We start from the raw sequence: 20,528 nt of genomic DNA on the forward strand, positions 1-20,528 counted from the left end.
AAATTAAGTGTTTCTATAAAGTTTTTTCTAATTTAATTCATTTATTTATCATTTTTAATTATTAAAACATTCTTTTAAATCATCACAAAATACAGAAGTTTATGAATAGTTTTTTCTGAATAAATATAGACGATTCGAGATAAAAACAGATCACTTTGATTTTTAAGGAATTCCTAAGTTAATAACACAGACTCTGCATCTGAACTTCTTCATCTTGGATACTAGTGATCCCTTAGTTGTGATGAAACATATGGAGGTGGACTAAATAAATTGTAATATTGTAAATGTGTGTGATATGAAAGTGAAACAGTGCTATTTAATTTATAATGTGAAAACCAGTGCTGGTATACAATAGAACTTCCAAGATGATTTTAAATAATAGTTTTTAATATGTTTTGTGCTTGTAAAATTATATGTTTAAAAATATGTATACAAAATATCTATTGACACCAGTGCTCAAATTAAATAAAATTTCAAAATCCATTTTATTTTACAGTGTACCTGTACCCCTTAGAGGGCCCCTTAATTGAGTGTGATAATTACTTGTTGTTATTTCCGAGTAGCCATTCGGGGAATAAACCATTTTGTCCCTCACTTCAGGTATTATTTCTTATATTTTATGTTTCCCCAAGCTTTATAAATGATATCTGATAATTAACCATAACTCATATTCCTAAATGCTTATTTACCTTTCAACGGTTCAAGAACACCGTGTATATCCCAACATGCGGGGTGTATACTATGTTGTGCGCGGGGTGTATGCTTCCGAAGCGAGAAAAAAAGGGGTTAATGTACGTTCTTTGTCCATTTTCTCAACTTACGGCTATTTTTCGCCAGAAAGCATATGCCTACGGAAGAAAGCATTATCTAAGGAGTACATGGATACCTATGAAACCACTGGAAACCTTCTAGTTTTATCAAACACCTCAACACAATTCCGAGGATCGGAGACAGATTGACGCTAGACTGGGTTTATGATCAAATATCAGAAGAAAGCTTTGCTTTATCATCACTTTTCTATCATTGTTAAATACATGTTTACAATATAAACGTTTGTACAAATTGTCTGTAAATAAAACAGTTCGTATATAAAGATATTGACGAAAAATCAATGTTGTGACCGGGGTGTAGGCAACATGTTGTACGCAGGGTGTATACCCCTCTTTTTACTCTATAGTATCCATAGGCGTCGGAACCGGGGGGTGGGGGTGGGGGGGGGGCTTTGCCCCCACTTTTTTCCCAAATATATACTTAGTATAAACATTGAACATATCTTTGTAAGTTTAGCCCCCCCACTTTCCACAGATACGTCTTAGTATAGGTTAAAAATGGGGAAAGTGGTACTGGTTTTCGAACCCCCCCCCCCCCCCCCCCCGAAATAGGATTTTCGTGCTTGGGAAATAGAAATTTCCTTTTTTTTTTTTTTTTTTTTTTTGCTTGTCAGGTTTTTTGGAGGTACAAAAAATTTTTTTTTACACTTAGCCCCCCCCACTTCCAATTTGCTTCCGACACCAATGGTATCATAGTCTGAAATATCATTAAAAATTCTAACAATTGGCTTTTGTGAATGTTCTATTTATATTTTAAATTATTCACCAGCCTTGTAATAGCACAACTTCAGGTACATGAATTCGATTCACTGAAAAAATTGATACACGTTCATCGTACTTTTGGCTTTGCAGATGGAAGTAAATGCACAGGGTGTTTTGTTTAACGATTAAATGTGATGACCAACAATTCATCTCTTTTCGATTTAAAGGCACCTTATTCATATCCTTCCTTAATAAATGCTTCACACATGCATCATGTCATAAACACCGAAAAAAATGTTCTCCTTCAAGTATTTATATGCTGTGTACATTTCCCCCAGGAGCCCATAACTGGGAGTAAACTATTCTAGGAATGGGCCCGGGGAGGGTGTGTTTGTGTCTTAGGTCATTTTTTGTAAAGGGGGGGGGGTACTTTACTACGTGTATATACGAAAATAAATTAGAGGGGGGGGGGGGGGTGAACATTAATTGATATTATATACACGTCAACATAAAAGTGTAATTTTACCCAAAGCATTTTTTTTTTCAATTTTGCATGCCCTCAGAAAATTGTCGTCCCTTATTACATTCTGTATAAATGTACATTTTTATAGGCGGCTTTACATGTGTATTGTGATTGTAAAATATGAAATCTTTTCAGATAAGGAAAAAGGAGTCCACACATTGCAAAAATTGAAAGGGAAATTAATACTGCATACAGACACGCGTAGTATCACCCCCTTTTTTGTTCCAGACACAACTTTACACCACAGAAAATATTCATCAAAAGTCAGGTTGCCCCCCCCCCCCTTTTTTTTTGTTGCAGGATAGTCAAATAATGGTTATGTAGTATGTTGTAAAAAAGGAGAACTGGAACCGAAAACGATGGGATCTACAACCCAATCTGAAATACGAGTTTTGAGTTTCGAGTTTAGAGTTCCCCTTTTTATAGCTAGTCAACTTATGTCAGAATAGGGTTTTTTTTTCAGGTATTCCCCCTTCAAAAAAGATTTTACATCACTGTCATAAATGCTTAAGAATACATGTATTGATAACATAATTAAATGTTGCAGACGCACACAAAAAAGATTTATTCATAATACACCATTCATGTAGTGTCTCTATTATTTTTAACAGGCGAAATATTAAGATTAAAACGAGCTGAAGAAAGGGCAAAGTGTCCTCAATGCAGGGATTTGGTTGGGGGGGGGGGGCGAGGGCCTCCTTTGGAGAGATTTTATGATAACATAGATTTATACCATTGCGCCATCTACAATGTAGCATTAATTCAGATAAAAATCGCTCTTTGCACACCTAGCGCCCATTATGTTTGAATATGATACTTTCTTTTTAAATTCTTTTTATACCCCCCGCTTGAAAACGGGAGGGTATATAGTAATCGTTAATTCCGTCCGTCCGTCTGTACGTCCTTCCGTCCGTCCGTCCGTCTGTCTGTCCGTCCGTCCGTCCGTCTGTTACGCTTTGGGGTACCCATCTCTTATCCGCAACTCCTCTCATACCACTGAATGAAATTTGATGAAACTTTCACAGAATCTTCATTACATATTGCCATTGTGCACCTCCTATTTTACTTTTTGATTCGACACATATTTTGGGTTTCCCGGCCACAGGAAAACATGGACTTTTTCACCAGTTATAACCATATGGGAGGCGGGGGGTATCATTTAGTGAGCTCATCGCTCACAGTACCTCTAGTTTTATTCTTTTGATTTTTTAAAAGAAGATGGGTGAACAAGGCGGGCAGAATGCCTATAGCGTAAGATATTAAGAAATCATATTAAAAGTGTGAATTGATTATTTAAATTAACTTCTAATTATTGAAATTTTTGAAATTATGACAACAAAAAAACTTTTCTGAGAGAGAAAAAATCTCGTAAAAACTTTTCTTTCATAAAATTTTTAGATGGTATTCGTGGGATTCGAACCCTAGCAATAAAAATCGGACGTATCAATAGCATACTGCTTTGAGACTAACGCTTTAACCACTATGCTACACCACTCATAGTGACTTTAGGCATTTAAATCATGTTTGTGATATGACCCGCGACTTAATGGACTTGAAGTATTTCTCGGAAAGATGCTAATGTTGTGTCATAAAAGTGTACTTTTAAGGTATAGTGGGTCTTCGCTCCATGTTTTTGAAAACCAAAAAACGTGTATTTTATTGCACACTTTTAGGATCATCTTTCAAAAAAATGGAGAGAAGACCCACCCATATTGAAAAAGTTTGTTTAAGTATGAGAAAATGATCGTTTTTGTTCTTTTTAGTGTGTGTAAGCTTTTTCATAGGCAAATGTTTTCAGTCTTTGTGAGATTTTTGCAAATTGTAGAGATTTTACATAAAGTATACTTTAATTTTAGATGAAATGTCAAGTAAAATTTGGATTCAATTGAGATTAAAATTTTCACTTCTTATCTGTCGCACTATAGGCATTCTGCCCGCCTTATTCACCCATCTTCTTTAGTTTGTTTTATAAATACTTCAGCAAGGTTATGGAAATTACTTTTTGGTTCGGCATTAGTAGGCTTTTTATCAACACTATACGTCGCTTATAAACCTGTGTAAATAATATTTCCATTGATACTTCGCACTAACAATCTACAGAAAAATATGAGGTATACACCCCGAGTACAACATGTTGCCTACACCCCGGTCACAACATTGATTTTTCGTCAATATCTTTATATACGAACTGTTTTATTTACAGACAATTTGTACAAACGTTTATATTGTAAACATGTATTTAACAATGATAGAAAAGTGATGATAAAGCAAAGCTTTCTTCTGAAGTTTGATCATAAACACAGTCTAGCGTCAATCTGCCTCCGATCCTCGGAATTGTGTTGAGGTGTTTGATAAAACTAGAAGGTTTCCAGTGGTTTCATAGGTATCCATTTACTCCTTAGATAATGCTTTCTTCCGTAGGCATATGCTTTCTGGCGAAAAATATCCGTAAGTTAAGAAAATAGACAAAGAACGTACATTAACCCCTTTTTTCTCGCTTCGGAAGCATACACCCCGCGCACAACGTAGTATACACCCCGCAAGTTGGGATAAACACGGTGAAGAAGAACGTTTGTGGAAATGGACGTAAAATGGGAATCTTTTAAACAGTGTTTAACCGACAATCCAAATCCATAGAGGGGACTGTTTCGGTCCGTTGAGAGGTCAATAAAGTCTCAATAATTTGAGTAAAATATATAATTAATTATCGTATACCATTTTAAATGCATTAACTACCAGAAATAATATCTGAAGTAATCGACAAAAGATAAGCCGCGTAAATCGAAGGTTTTTACAATGAATGGATCTGTAGTTCTCTTCTTTATCTGTCCGAATTTTCTCAAGCAGAGAGCCACAGTTCTGCAGCTACAAAATGCAGTAAGGTGCCACATTTACTTGAAGATGAACAAGTACACTCATCAGTGTATATGAAACATTCCCCACCATCCACCCTTCCAAAGACAGCCTTTTTATACAATTTTCCTTTGGGATTGGTTGTATGTTGTAAAATTTGCATAATGTAAGTTTATTACCAAGTTCGATAATTAAATTATGGCCCTTTGAATAACGTAGACAAAACGATCTTTGATCTCTGCTTTATATTATGCAAATGTTTAAACAATGTTAATGAGGAACAAGCTTATAGACTATATAAGACTTTTCGATATTAAAATTTGAGTAAACAATCCTCTTGTTTGGTTTAAAGTCTGAAGTTGTGAGTTACACTCACTAAACAGTCACTGCTAAGCAGGACTGATGGAAAGCGCGTTTGATAGTCCTACAAAGGAAATCGGCGCTTTGTTTGATTGAATCTTAAAGCTGACATGAATTCTTAAAAACGCAACATTTTCATCTATGTACGACTTGTTTCATACCAACTATAGCCGTATTCCGCCATATTTCTTTCAGATACCTTGTCTCATTGTAACGATGTATACCCCAATGCGCTCGTTACACTTGAATGATTTTTTGGATTGGGTATCGACTTGTGCACATCTCCGATGGTAAAGCATATGAGAACACATGAGGTGATCAAGACATTTCAAAAACAAAATAAACAACATAATAATCATATTTTTGAATGATTATTGATTTGAATCAAAAGAAAAAAAATGCAAGTTGGGAAGAGAAATTTAAATGCATGAGTACGTATTTTTACAGTGCGCCAGTTTATGCAAAATAAACTTGAAATAAAAAGCAGTAAAATTTGCAAACACATTTTGAAATTATATCATTTGAATGGAACAAAACAACCAACGTCTTTGATTTGCAGGTCCTATGCAATTGACGCATATCGAGAAAACGCCTCGAACGCTGTAAACGTACCCATACCTGGTAATAAGGTTACTGCATCGGTTCAAAGATGTGCACAAGTCAAGTGAAATACACCCTGAAATCCATTTATTGAAATATGTATCACAAAAAAGAAATAAACTCCATAAAAGCTCAATAGTAAACACACTGTCATTACTCCGTTCACACTAGCATGACGATACACTAAGTCCGTGCTGATCAGATTTTGGTCAGGGAAAATATCAAAAGTGGAAAGAGAAGTTATTTGGTATTTGTGCGGCTGAAAGGGGGGGGGGGGGATATTATTATAACTGTTGTTCATACGCTATAATTGTGAATTGTTTATCTACATGTAGTTCTAATATACATTCTATACAAAGTCATGTACATGTATATAGTCTGCAGTTGGTTTGCGTCGCAAAATTCATTTGTCAATTATAACTGATTATTTTAGTACTAATCTCAAATCTAAACAAAGTAATTTGATGTACGGCTAAAATTTACTTCAAATCTTAAAAGCAATTAACCAGAATACAAATTTTTATGTGTACATCTATACATTCTTTAACACATACACACACGGAGAAAGGCCATCCCCTGTTCAGATTGACATTTAGGCATTTGATTTTTTGGACGGGGGGGGGGGGGGGCAAACAAAAATAATTGACATACCGTTATTTAAATATTCTTGGAAGACAGACATTTCTGCCGAATTCAGTTTGAGATTTTTTTTAAATGTGTCACTCCGACCACGAAGTATGTGCATTTTGAGGAATGTAACTCTTTTATAATTATGTTGTTACAGGAAGTATTTCGAGATTTCAGTATCCCTGCCTGATAGTCTAGGCATTTTTTTTATATATATAAATAATTTCTGAAGGTGAATTTGGGAGATAATTTTAAAAGCTAGGGTAAGGATACTTGACACTGGTTGAATACGAATAATTATTATTTATTCTTTTGTATATTGAACTCTCTCTCTCTCTTTCTGTCTGTCACCACCCGTTGGGGCAATGATAGGTATAAAATCCTACGCACTTTGTGCTGTAACATTTATTATGCCTTAGGACAGATCAAGGATTTTTTTCAGGCGGGATGTCGAAACTTCATAAATTGAATAATAATTTTACTTTGGACAGAAAATTAACCCAAACGCCCAAATTGAAAGAGAAACTAGACGTACATGTATTATGAGCAATGAACTCACTAAATTATACCCCCTGCCTCCCATATGGTTATAATGGCAAAGTCCATATTTCGCTAAACCCATACGTGTCAGATCAAAAAGTAAAATATGAGGTGCGTAATGGTAATATGTAATAAAAATCATTAAATTTCTCTAAGTGGTGTAAGAGGATTTGCGGATAAGAGATGGTTACCCCAAAGCGTAACAGACAGACGAACGGACATAACGATTACCTCCCACTTTTCAGGCGGGGAATATAATAAACGTGAAATATAAATCACAGGAATGGGAACATTGGGAACTTTCTCGAATACCTTCTCAAACGTATGTGTCGAACTCGGACAACAGACAAGAGAATTTTTAAAAAGCTAGTTTTAGGTAGAATGTGGAATTCTCACGAGGAGTTTGCTCTTTCTTCCTCAATGCTTTTTCTAATAATCATTAATTATTTATGTCTAGAAATTTAATTCACATTAAATTCTATTTTCATTATCATTGTACCAAAGAATCAAACTCGTTTATTATACCCCACGCGTGAGGTATAATGTTTTTGACCCGTCAGTCAGTCTTTTTTTTTTTGTCAGCGCAACTTCTCATAAACCACTGTATAGAGTTTTATCGAACTTTGCAGATATTTATAGGAGACAATGTGTGTGTAGATTTGCACATCACCAGGAAATTCCGAATTCTTTATTTTTCGGGAATTTCCGCACATTTTGGCCATATCTTGAATATAGAGGTGAACAGTTTGTCAGCACAACTCCCCATAAACCGCTGCACACAATTTCGTCAAACTTTGCAGACATTTAGGACACAATGTGTATATGTGTGCATATTACAAGGAAATTCCGATTCCTTTATTTTTTTCTGGGAATTTCAGCACTTCGACTTTTGGGGGAGCGTGGGGTATGTGAACGTGCTCACTTTTCCTTTCATAGTGCATAAAATTATAATTAACTTTAAATCAAATTATATTAGGTCTAATAAAGCCAATACACAGTATTTATTTGATAATAATTGATCATAAAGAAATCAAATCTGTTTCAGACGTTTTTTCTAACATTATTTTTATGAGAGTGTTATGCATGTTTTATTACACCCCCCCCCCCTCATATCACGGGAAAATATCTTCAAAAGGTGAATGATTCGTAAAAATGCCTGCTTTTTTTATGAATTTGATGAAGTTAAACCATGTACTTAATCGTAAATTTGATTTACAACGTGTACAGGCAAGAGTAATGTATATTTTTAAAAAAATTACTTGCATTCTTTTTTCAATCAACCCAACTGAGCTTTCAACCTTTGATATTTTCCCTGACCAAATAAAATGATTGGCATGAGCCACGTGTGTCCAAGCATCTTTTACTGTTGAGTTAGCAATGGATTATATGACTTCTGAGATGCATTTTTCAATAAAAGTAAAATAGGATAATTCTTTCGACATGTGCACATCCCTGTAACGATAGCAGTAGTCAGGTAAATGTTTTTATCACTGCGTTTGACGCATTTTCTCGACCTGCATGGGTGTTTGATGTAAATGTATGTATTCCGTGTTACTTTATTTTCTATATTGCAGCAAATGCATTCAAAAATAATTTAATTCCCGGTATAGTTCTATTTTTTGTTGAAATTTTACTTTTCAAACATGTATTTGGTCAGTTTATGGACTTCTAAAAACTTTTTTATCGGAGATGTGTACATGCCGACAGTCAGGCTAGAAAATCACTCAAGTGAAGCAATCCTACAAGGCTATATATAGCAGGTACAGGTGACCAAAAATTATCAATTAAATATGGCGGAATCGAAGAAATATGGCGGACAAGGGCGTACAGGAATGTAGTAAGTCGTACAAAGATGAAAAATGATGGCTTTTTAAGAGTTCATGTCAGCTTTAAAATGATTACTATAAATCAATCAAACACAAATTTAAAGTTTAGCCGCTCTGCAATGTTTTGGCCTTCCCAAACAAGTGCAAGAAAGCAGCAAAATGCAACTTTATAAAAGTATTTTGTCGTTATTATCGGTTGCAAACTCAGATGTATAGTAAGAAAACAAATCATATTAAGTTTATCTAGTAATTAAGAATAAACTTATTCCATGAGGTCTATTTTAAAATAAGAACACCACGTTTGAAAACGTGTACATGTTCAATTTCAACATATGTCTCGTAAAAATTATCGTAGTTGAATAAATATTAACCAGGTAGGTATTTCTTAAATAAACAGTACATTAAGCATATTAAACTGCAATATAATGCAGTGCAATATATCTTTATTTAAAAGCAGAATTATTAGCATAAAATTAAAAAATAAACTTCACGCAGCACAATTTCTTCTACATGTTTCGTATACGTGCCCAAATCAGTCTTTTGATATACATATAAAAATCAGTGAAAATAACTGTTGTTTGATGACAACTCAACTCTAAGCAGGTGAGTACTGTTATCATAGTAGTAAAATCTCTTTTCTTGTATAGTGCACCTCTGCACCACTCTTTGTTCTTTAAATTTCAAACACGAGAATTTTATCCAATTATACCCAAACTTGTCCTCGGTAAAAAAAAAAATCAATTTGGTACCTCATCGCAATTTTTCGACATAATTACTGAATTCTTAATCTAGATTCATATTAAACTGTACACTCCAGCACTATGTGAATAGGTGGATATAAAAAAAACTATTCAGATTCTTCAATTTAAAAATAATGAACTGATGAAGAGCAAAGAAAACTATACCAGTTTCTGCGTGATTGAGATGCCATAGCTAAAAGTGATTTTCAGATTAAACATATATAGTTAAAACATGGATTCTTATGTAACATTTTTATTTTAATTGTATGCTTACCTTTGCAGCTTTGAACATCGAATTTACACGAATAGAAATTAGTGATCTTACTTGTAATATTTCCCTTTGCTGTCGGCATCGGTCTCCAATTTCTGAGAAATCCTTTTGGAAAAACCACATAACATAATTGTGGTCTATGGAAAAAGTCCGATATATCCAATAAAAAGTAATCCTAGATGACTTAAATGTTGTTGTTTAAAGGCCGGTATACACGGTAAGATTTGTATTATAAGATTTGTATTATAATACAAAATCGTACTGTGTATACACTCCTAATACAGTGTATCATAAGATTTTTCGAATCTTATAAAACTGTATTAAGGAGGCTGGCGGGTCAAAAATTTAATCTTAAATTAACCACCAGATTTAACTTATTTTTTTAGATATGGTATATTTAGCTGTCAACTATCATTTGGCAAAGAAAAAATTCATATATTTTAGTTTTAAAATTTTATCATTTTGTATATCTTTATATGGAGCTCTCCTTTTAAAGGAGATTGAAATAGTCTAAAAATGGCTGCCACCCCCTAGCCTCGTTAAGAATAGAGCAATGCTCTATTTCCTAGTACAAGTCTTAACTTACCTATCACTTTCAACCAATCAAATGTAATGACTCTAGGGGTCATCCTATTTTTAACATTACTAAAAAAACACATGGTAAATAATAATGATCGACTTTACAAGTAAAGACATCGAAAAACTCGTGGCTTAATGGGAAGGGGAAGAGGACTTGTAGAATATATCAAGCAGTGCAAAGTACGATGATAGACACTGCTATCAGAGCCCCATCCTCCATTTTTATTATTTTGACAGAGGGAGAAATACGGCGGGGAAAACACGTTGGAATACGTTGTTTATTTACAATCTTATAAGATATGTATTAGCGTGAGTACAGGAAAGTATTATAATACAAAAGTACTTGTATTATACTACAAATCTCATCGTGTATACCGGCCTTTAGACATCTCACGCACTCGCGTTGTAAACGAAATTCTTTCTGTATGTAGCCTTAGTTAAACTATCAAAGAAGCATCGAGAGTCACGTGTTAATTGTTCGAGCACGCTTATTGACCCAATTCTTGCGATTTCAGCCCAAAGAGTGTTTTATTCCGGATCAGTCCAGTTGGTAATTTAATAAGTGACCATTAAGAAACATACACTTAATGACTTATTTTAAATTCGTATGTTATTCAAAACCAATCATTTCATTTTTGAATATTGCTATTTTTGTATTTCTTTTAAAAATTAGGTTGTAACTTGGAAAATACTAGGTTTGATTCGGCTCAGCCTAGAACACCCCCTACAATATATTTAAACAAATTAACGGTGAGATATCCAAAAATAGCTTTTCTAGGTGTCTATGGGTTTTTGCGTTGCTAAGGTAACAGAATGGTCTCTCTCTCTGATCCATTAATTAATTGAGCCCGCCCCCCCCCCCTCCCCCAACATTTTCCACATTTTGAACATTGAATTATTTTGTATTTTTATTAATATCTTTTAATGGTGGGATTAACAAATATTAACGGGTGAAACACAATATAGGGCGCATTAAAAATACCACATTGTTATACATGATTTTTAGAAATGTTAATTTCTTTACATGTAATTTATCATAATTCATTTATAGGCATACTTATAAAGGACTTGTGTGCAAAATTTTGTTGATCTAGCCTTGACAGAATTTAAGTAAATGCCAAAAATGTACCCCCAAAATGACCTTTTTTAAGCGTTATGCGGTTGCACTTTGAAATTACACCATTTTTCAATTGAAATAATTGTTATATATCATAAATTTTCATGCCAATGATCATTATCAGACTTTAGAATTTATTTTACAAATTATTTTGGTGCTTGAATTTTCAGGATTGAATAACAACTTTTGAAGATATGAAAGAAAATGTAATAGGGGTGCAATGTTATACATTTTTCACATAATTTCACCCCTCTCATTATGCGAAATAAAAATAATGTCCATATCATTTGTTTTCTCAGATTTCTGTCTAAAATCACAGTATTAATGCTCTGTTACTTACAGAAAAAAGTTGGGTTAATGTAACAATTGAAATGAAATTTCATCATGTTTTAATGTGGAAAATTAAGTTTTTACAAAAAACTGTAGTGTCCGTAACCACTTTCATTCTGTGAAATTGGAAAGCTCTATAAATATCTTAACTAATTTCCTAGATAAGCATCTCATATAGATGCTGAGATGTGTTGTAATTTTCCTGATCATCACCACTGTTTGTCTGTTATCATTACAAATGTGGTTACGGACACTACAAAACCCTGTAGTGTCCGTAACCTGAATTTGAGGCAGTTTGAAACAGGCGGTGTTAAAACACTAATGCAAATTTATTCTCAAGGGTCAGACGTTTGTTTAACAAGTTAGTCAATGTACTACTTTATTTTTCTCCCTCATTTTGATATTGCAACTAATTTGGGAAACCCAGATTGCACCATTTTCATATACAAGATCCTTGGTGTTACATCACCTTGATATTGGCGGATGCTATTGACATCCTAGGATTTAAGTCAAATAGCATGTCATTATTTTTTCATTGTTTAAGTCCACTGGTGTTACATTTAAGAAAATCTTGTTGAAATTCCTCTATTTAAGGTTAAGTTTCATCCTTTTGTAAATAACTTGTAGAGTGTGTAGTGTCCGTAACCAAAAGTTGAAAAATAAAATATCTTTATTTTTTCTCCATAAAATTTACAGATAAATATTTTAATCAATGTATTATTGAATTTAGAGATAAAAAGGTGTTTATTAGCTGGAATTCTTTTAAATCATGTGGGTTTTTTTCTTCACTGCAAGTACTAAAATAATGATTGGACACCCACAATGACATATAAATATAGTTAGAAATTATTATCACTAGCTACATAACCCATATTTCTTGTGATTATTGCTTCAATTGTCTAGTTGCTTATTAGGTAATATCTTAAAATGTGTTAAATGCAAGTAAATTTGCATTCAAAATGTTAAACAGTTGGGACTTAATTTGGTTACGGACACTACAAAAGATTTCAAAAGAGAAAACAACTAAAATTACACCAATTTCAGATAAAGTATTGTACATGTATATTTAACTGTTTGAAGAAAAATAGAATGCTACACAGACAAGATAAAATAATTGAAGAAATATTAGTGAGCTCTATTCTTCAAGGTTTGACTTTTCTACTTGCACATAACACCTATATAAAGTTACATGTGTATATATTTATTCAAAGTATATTGGTTATGGTATGCTTTTAACAGATGAAGTTGAGATCTGAAGAATAAAAAAAAATCAGGAGAAACTGAAACGAGAAATAATATGCTGAAAAAAGATAGGAAAAGGGCTTAAAAACAAAAAACTTCGTCCACAAACCTGTGAAAAATTAAAGTATTGTGTAGTGTCCGTAACCCTTAAATTTGGTTAATTGACTTCATTGATCATTGTACCTACATTCTAAATAGTTTTCATAAAACGTTAATGAATAATAGAACTTTTCTTTTGCACTTCAGTTAATAAATACATGTAGTTATGTGAAAGAAGGAAGTTTCAGGATTTCCTAAAGTGGATTTTTTTCTATTGGCATTAGTTCTGCAAGTAAATTGTTTTTACTTGAAACAATATCTAATTTGTACGTACTTTGTATTTAATAATTATTTAAATCTGATTTATAATAGTTCAGAAGTTTATTAAATGTTTTTTTTAACCACAAAACAAATGCCAATCATAAATATTTGGGTTTTGTAGTGTCCGTAACTTAATGAAACTATCAAATTATTTAAGAAAATTTATAAAAATGAAATGTCCTATTTTAATGAAAGTATTTATAATTTACCAAATGCATAAAAAGTGTTATTTATAAATAGTGTTTTCTTTATTTATATTGGTTTTAAAGAGTTCACATGAAATGAAATACTACCATTTTAAACAAAAATATACGAAGTAAGAACTGTTTTCATTTTAAAGTATAATGCCACCTTATTTAGTCAAAATTTTGTCCATATTTTGTATTTTTATATGTTGTTTGTTTGTGAGCAGTTGAAAAAATTAGAGCTTATAAACAGTTTTTAATATTTATTTCAAAGAAAACAACACTTGTAGTGTCCGTAACCTGTGAAAATGAGGTTATTATCAGCTTGTAAAAAACAAAGTTCTAATGTGAATTTCACAAAACCGTTTATGTTTGAGCTCCTTTAGATACTTTACTTTTTAGAAAAAATATTTTTGGGGCAAAATGAAGACACTAATTTTTTACCCCCAAGTGCAACCTTACTGTTCCCTATATTGTGTTTCACCCGTAAATATTAAACAAGAGGCCCATGGGCCACATCGCTCACCTGAGCACTAAGGGTAGGAAAAAGTAGAAAATGGTAAAGTTTAAATCCAAATGTAGTCCCATGACCAATCATGGATTTGCTATTTTTTAGAAAATGATTTTTAAAGAATTTTCCTATATATATCTTTGAAAACTTTGGTCGGCCATTTTCGCCCCGCCTTACCCCCGGGGGTCATGATTTGAACAAATTTGAATCCACACTACCTGAGCATGCTTCCATATAAATATGATGAATTATGGCTTTGTCATTCTTGAGAAGAAGATTTTTAAAGAATTTTCCTATATATTTCTATGTAAAACTTTCGTCGGCCATTTTGGCCCCTTCCTACCCCCGGGGGTCATGATTTGAACAAACTTGAATCTACACTACCTGAGCATGCTTCCATATAAATATGATGAATTATGGCTTTGTCATTCTTGAGAAGAAGATTTTTAAAGAATTTCCTATATATTTCTATGTAAAACCTTGGTCGGCCATTTTGACCCCGCCCTACCCCCTGGGGTCATGATTTGAACAAATTTGAATCTACACTACCTGAGCATGCTTCCATATAAATGTGATGAATTATGGCTTTGTCTTTCTTGAGAAGAAGATTTTTAAAGAATTTTCCTATATATTTCTATGTAAAACTTTGGTCGGCCATTTTGGCCCCGCCCTACTCCCGGGGGTCATGATTTGAACAAATTTGAATCTACACTACCTGAGCATGCTTCCATATAAATATGATGAATTATGGCTTTGTCATTCTTGAGAAGAAGATTTTTAAAGAATTTTCCTCTATATTTCTATGTAAAACTTTGGTCGGCCATTTTGGCCCCGCCCTACCCCCGGGGGTCATGATTTGAACAAACTTGAATCTACACTACCTGAGGATGTTTCTCCATAAGTTTCATCTCTCCTGGCACAGTGGTTCTTGAGAAGAAGATTTTTAAAATATGCCACCAAATTTTCATTTATTTCCAATTATCTCCCCTTGAATGAGGGCGTGGCCCTTCATTTGTACAAACTTGAATCCCCTTTACCCAAGGATACGTAGTGGCAAGTTTGGTTGAAATTGGCCCAGCGGTTCTTGAGAAGAAGTCGAAAATGTGAAAAGTTTACAGACAGACGGACAGACAGACGGACGCCGAACAAAATGTGATCAGAAAAGCTCACTTGAGCCTTCGGCTCAGGTGAGCTAAAATGTTAAAGTAAGAGATTGGCATTATATAAGCAAAGGCTATGAATTTTACTTTCCAAAAACTTTTAAAGAAATATTTCTTGAATGAATGCTGCAAAGATATGTATAATGTACTCATGTAGCTTACCGGTTTTTAAAAATTAGAATGGACAATATGTTGATCTGCATCTTTTGCACAGCAAAATTTAGGGTGCAAAATCTCTAAAGTACTTTATAAAGTCATAAGTAAAATACAAAACATAGCAAAACATAATGATAAAAATCAATTTCCAACTTAATAAGGAAAATATAGGGGCATAAACGTATAGGGCCAACCACCACATCCAAAGAGAGTAAAAGATCACATAAATGAAGCTGCCTAGTTTGTCTGTGTCCACAGTTTCCTTTCCATCTTTAGCAAAAACTCCCGTGTTATAGAAATGGTCCAACATGGCTTCTTTTTCGACGTATCTGTCGTACATCCATTTTGTGAGTCCATTTTCGTCTCTAGGGACGTTTTGAATATTGAAGACACGATAGTGTATGTGTATGGGCGGGAATTTTCCCATGGAGAACATCAGAATCAGGGCGTTCGGTGCTTCTCCTTTTGGATAAGCAATGGTCATATCGATGATCCAGTTTAACCTTTCAGAATTATCTTTGAAATTGCAGGGGTCTGAAAGATGTATTTATAAAATATATGCATGGACCAAAACATAAGAGAAAATAAAATATATTTTTGGTAAAACTAATTGTTTAGTTGGATACACAAAAATATAGACCTTCAAGATTAGGAATATACAGAAGTATTTGAGAAAGATATTTAATAATTAACTAAAATGAAACATATGGAGATAACGGACATTATTCAAGATCAAAAATCCATAAAACAATAGAAAGAGTAAAGCAAACACGGACCTCCAAAACTTCAGAGGTGGGGCCAGGTGCCATGGAGGAGTGAGCATCCCCTGCCGACCGGCCACACCCGCCGTGTAAAATCAAAAGTTCTAAAGTGGAATTTCCATACCTTCCTTTGGTGCTAATTCGTCTAGTATGGTTTTTGTTACCCCCAGTCGAGGCAGACAAACGTTTTCAAGCATAGGCAAGCCATGTTTCTTTGCATACCTTTAAACAAAAAATTCTACTTAGAAATATTTGTAAATTATCGATCAATGCTAATACATACATATATATAAAATATAATGTACAATGTAAAATTTGAGTATACCTTTGGTTTCCTGGTTTTCTAGTGGAGAGGAACCCTCCCTCAGGAAACAACACTATCCATTTCTTCAGAGTTGTTAAGTAAATAGTTTTCAAATGTGATTTGAGTTTGTTCATTTGTTTGGTTCTTTCAGATACAGTCTGAAATAAGATACATTTATTGCATGATCGAGAGGGAAATATAAAGATTTGTTCAGCCAAGAAATATCATACTACTCTCGGGCCATATATATATTTCTTGGCTGAATAAATCTTCATATTTCCCTCAAGATCATGCAATAAATTGTTTGTTATACCGAAACAAGCAAAAACTTCAAAAATAAATATGAACTTTCAAAATTTGGCACCCCTCTCAAAATCATTTTCAATTTAATCGTAAAGTTTCTCATTACACTTTAATAAAACAACCAACAATTTTGTGACGTTACATTGTTGGTTATTGTGACTCCTACTACTCTCGGGAGTTTTGAGATCGATAATTATGGAGGGAAAATGCACCAGGTTTCAGAAGAGGTTGAATATGATGAAAAGCATGAAGACGACAAGGAAATATGAAATTTTATGGCCCTGTCACGTGATAATCTAGAACCAACCAGATAACGCGTTTTATAGAATAATTATATATGAGGTATAAAAATATAATATATAACACATATCTAAATTGAGCTACAATTTCAGTCTGATTTTAGCCTTTATCTGATGATTGATAGTGTGAATACACACGTACATAAATCTTTATCTTGCTACATGGTTTGAACAAATTTTAATTTTATCGGTCTTACGGTGACCTTAACTTTCCGCTTAATTCGCCCCGTTTCTATAGGTCGTGTCTCATATTTTAAGTTACAAGAATGGCTTTAGCTTACAAAAATGTGCTCTCATAATTAGATTTAAAATAAAAAAAAAAGCTTCCATTGTTTTGTTCTTCATTTATATTTCTTTAGTTTATTTTTTTCAGATACCTGTGCTTAAGGTATATGCCTCGAAAATTAATTTTAAAAATCCATACATCTAAAACTTTTGTATACCCTGCAAGGTTGCTTGAGAAAGAAGTCTCCATGTAAACGACTGACCCATCCAAAGTGAGTTAGCCGAAACACGTGATCCATGACCCAGGTCATGTGACCCGTTACCATGCCTTTTGGGTGCAGTGACTGCATGATGACTCCAATATCAGCAGTAGATTGGTGATTACAAAGCAATAGAGCCCTGTCATCTAATATGTCTTTCAAAGAATCACCAGATTCTTTCACTGAAAAATTAATTATCCTATTCATATACAATTGACAGAGACACGATTAAGAAGACTTAAATTTGGAAAGTGGTAAATTAAATGTTAAAGAACATACAGACAATTCCATCGGTGTAAAACCATGACGTCACACCGCCAAGAACTGCCTTAAATAAGTGAGCATCTATGTTCCAGAAGAGACGAGGATGCAGAAATCTTAATGGCAACAACAGGATGTGGAAAGTCACATAAATTGGAACTCCAACACACTGTGTGTAGAGGAAGTAGACGCCCTTGACGATATAATAAATGGCTGCAATCAGCCATTGATCATCCATTCTAGACTAGAATATGAAAAGTTGTTTATTAATTATGATTAACACTGGTAATTTTAATTGAATTAATTTCTCATGAGAAATATTATCTAAAAATAACAAGCAAATTAAAAGAATTTTGGTTCCCCGCTTTCGATACATCTGTTTGGATGAGATGTCACTATTTATGGAATATTGTGTCAAATATGAACCCCCTATCGTATGTCATTCGGAAGATATCACCAAAGTTGATTTTTTTGAAATTAGGTCAATCGTGAAGGTCAAGGTCTAGGGGTCAGAAATCATAGCATGCTCGGAAATATCTTGTCATAGGTAATGCACATGTCAAACAAATATGAAAGCCCTATCTCTTCTCATTCAAAAGTTATAAGGTAAAATTAACCTAGGTAGATCAAACTTCAAGTTAACGAGAAAAAAACATGGTGTATTTAGAAAGGTAACAATGATTTTTGACCTTGTTACCTTGACCTTGAACTATGACCTATTCTTCAAAAACTTTAACCTTGGTCATGACTTTTGAATGAGAAGACCTTTCTAAATACACAATGATACACAATGGATTTTTGACCCCGCGACCTTGAAATTTGACCTACTTTTTAAAAAATCTAAACGACCATAAATTTTGAATGAAAACGTATAGAGCTTTCATATTAAACATGTATATTACCTGTGACAAGATCTTTCGAAATACACTATGATTTTTGACCTCGTGACCTTGAAGTTTGAACTACTTTTCAAAAACTAATTTTCGCCATGACTTGTGAATTAGAAGAGATGGGGCTTTCATATTAGACCTGTGTATTGTCTGTGACAAGACCTTTCTAAATACACTATGATTTAAGCCTCCATAACCGTGAACTTGAAGTTTGACCTACTTTTTAAAAAAAAATTAATTTTTACGTATAACTTTTGATTGAGAAGAGATAGTGCTTTCATATTTGACATGGGCTTGATTGTGACAAGATATTTCCGAGCATGCTATGATTTCTGACCCTTTGGCCTTCACGATAGACCTAAAAAAATGAACTTAAGTGATCTGAACTTCTGATAAATGTGATAGGGCTTTCATATTTGACACAATATGCCATAAATAATGACTTCTCACCCACAAAGACACCGAAAGCAAGGGACCCTAAATACATGTCAAAAATCGTTAACAAAACAGAACTTGACCTAGATATTCTTATGAAAAATCTATTTACCAAATTTAATTTCAGTAGGTGTAACCTCTACGAAGAAAGAGATCATCCGAAGCTGCAAATAATTGGAAATTGGAATTTTTCTATGTCCAAGGGACATAACTCTGTCAAAAATGGCTCGATCGTTGCCAAAACAGAACTTGATATTCTTATGAAAAATCTGCATACCATATTTTATTTTAATAGGAGTAACCTCTGTGAAGAAAATGAACGGAAACTGCAAATATTTGGAAATTTTTGTACTTTTGATGATAAATTTAAATAACAATTTCATTTCAGTATGTAAAGAAAATGAAAGGAAATTTCAAATAATTGGAATTTTTCTATGTCCAAGGGGCATAACTCTGTCAAAAATGGCTAGATTGCACACAAAACAGTACTTGACCTAGATTTTCTTATAAAAATCTATATACCTAACTTCATTTCAGTATAATTGTGCGACCACTGCGAAGAAAATGAACGGAAACTCGGTGGACCGACAGACGGACGGACCGACCGACAGACAGCAGCAAAACAATATGCCCTTCCTTCTTCGAAGGGGGGGGGGCAGAAAAAATAAACATTAAATCACACGTAAAAAAACTAAAGGATGCTGGTACTCACAATTATTTGGGTTATATACGATTATCCAGTTTTTTTTAATCAAGAGATTGGAATAAACATTTTATAACTACACTACTGTACAAACGAATAAATACACACGTACATTGACCTCATTAATGTTTACACAATATAATGTATTGCATAGAGATGGCGATAAATCCCGTATCTACATATATATAGAATCTTAAAGACTGAAGCAAGCATATTGTCATAAAAGGAAAAAAGTACTATTACTGCGGTCACTTTTAATTCCCACAATATTATTTCTGCCTTTATGCCCCTGTTTACATTGCGATAGATTTAGCGCGGAATATAAACCAAATATTCTACTCTCTTTAAGTTTTTGTGATTTTTCCGTCATATTCTTTATATTCATAACATTAATATTTATGCGGGGGGGGGGGGGGGGGGGGGGGGCGGAGGCATTCCTTGGTAAAACTATAGACATATACATGTAATGACATAGTGATATTGTTTTTATATTTCTTTGGTAAAATGGATTTATGATTTTATCTGTATCAGAGAGTCAGAAATCTCTGTTTGGATGAAATACCTGTATACATCTT

At 33.5% G+C, this 20,528-nt stretch overlaps 1 protein-coding gene across 1 annotated transcript; it reads right to left on the reverse strand.

Moving 5' to 3' along the window:
* Window positions 1-15,508: 15,508 nt before the first annotated feature.
* Window positions 15,509-20,051, reverse strand: LOC134263626 (acyl-CoA:lysophosphatidylglycerol acyltransferase 1-like). Its single transcript, XM_062745996.1, has 6 exons — window positions 19,963-20,051; window positions 17,944-18,169; window positions 17,623-17,846; window positions 16,599-16,735; window positions 16,398-16,495; window positions 15,509-16,046 (listed from the first exon to the last, which is right to left on the reverse strand). Exons 2-6 carry the CDS (start codon window positions 18,161-18,163, stop codon window positions 15,577-15,579), a joined length of 1,149 nt encoding a protein of 382 aa, XP_062601980.1. The 5' UTR covers window positions 18,164-18,169; window positions 19,963-20,051; the 3' UTR covers window positions 15,509-15,576.
* Between the last annotated feature and the right edge of the window lie 477 nt (window positions 20,052-20,528).

Source organism: Saccostrea cucullata, unplaced genomic scaffold (assembly GCF_032062105.1).
Source record: "Saccostrea cucullata isolate Sc308-1 unplaced genomic scaffold, CSIRO_AGI_Scuc_v1 ctg11417, whole genome shotgun sequence".
Lineage (NCBI taxonomy): Eukaryota > Metazoa > Mollusca > Bivalvia > Ostreida > Ostreidae > Saccostrea > Saccostrea cuccullata.

Coding starts and splice junctions, on each gene's coding strand:
- LOC134263626 (XM_062745996.1), bottom strand. CDS start 18,163: ATGGATGATCAATGGCTGATTGCAGCCATTTATTATATCGTCAAGGGC. Junction 16,736..17,622: donor TTCTCAAGCAACCTTGCAGG/GTATACAAAAGT, acceptor ATCTTATTTCAG/ACTGTATCTGAAAGAACCAA. Junction 16,496..16,598: donor AGAAAACCAGGAAACCAAAG/GTATACTCAAAT, acceptor TTTTGTTTAAAG/GTATGCAAAGAAACATGGCT.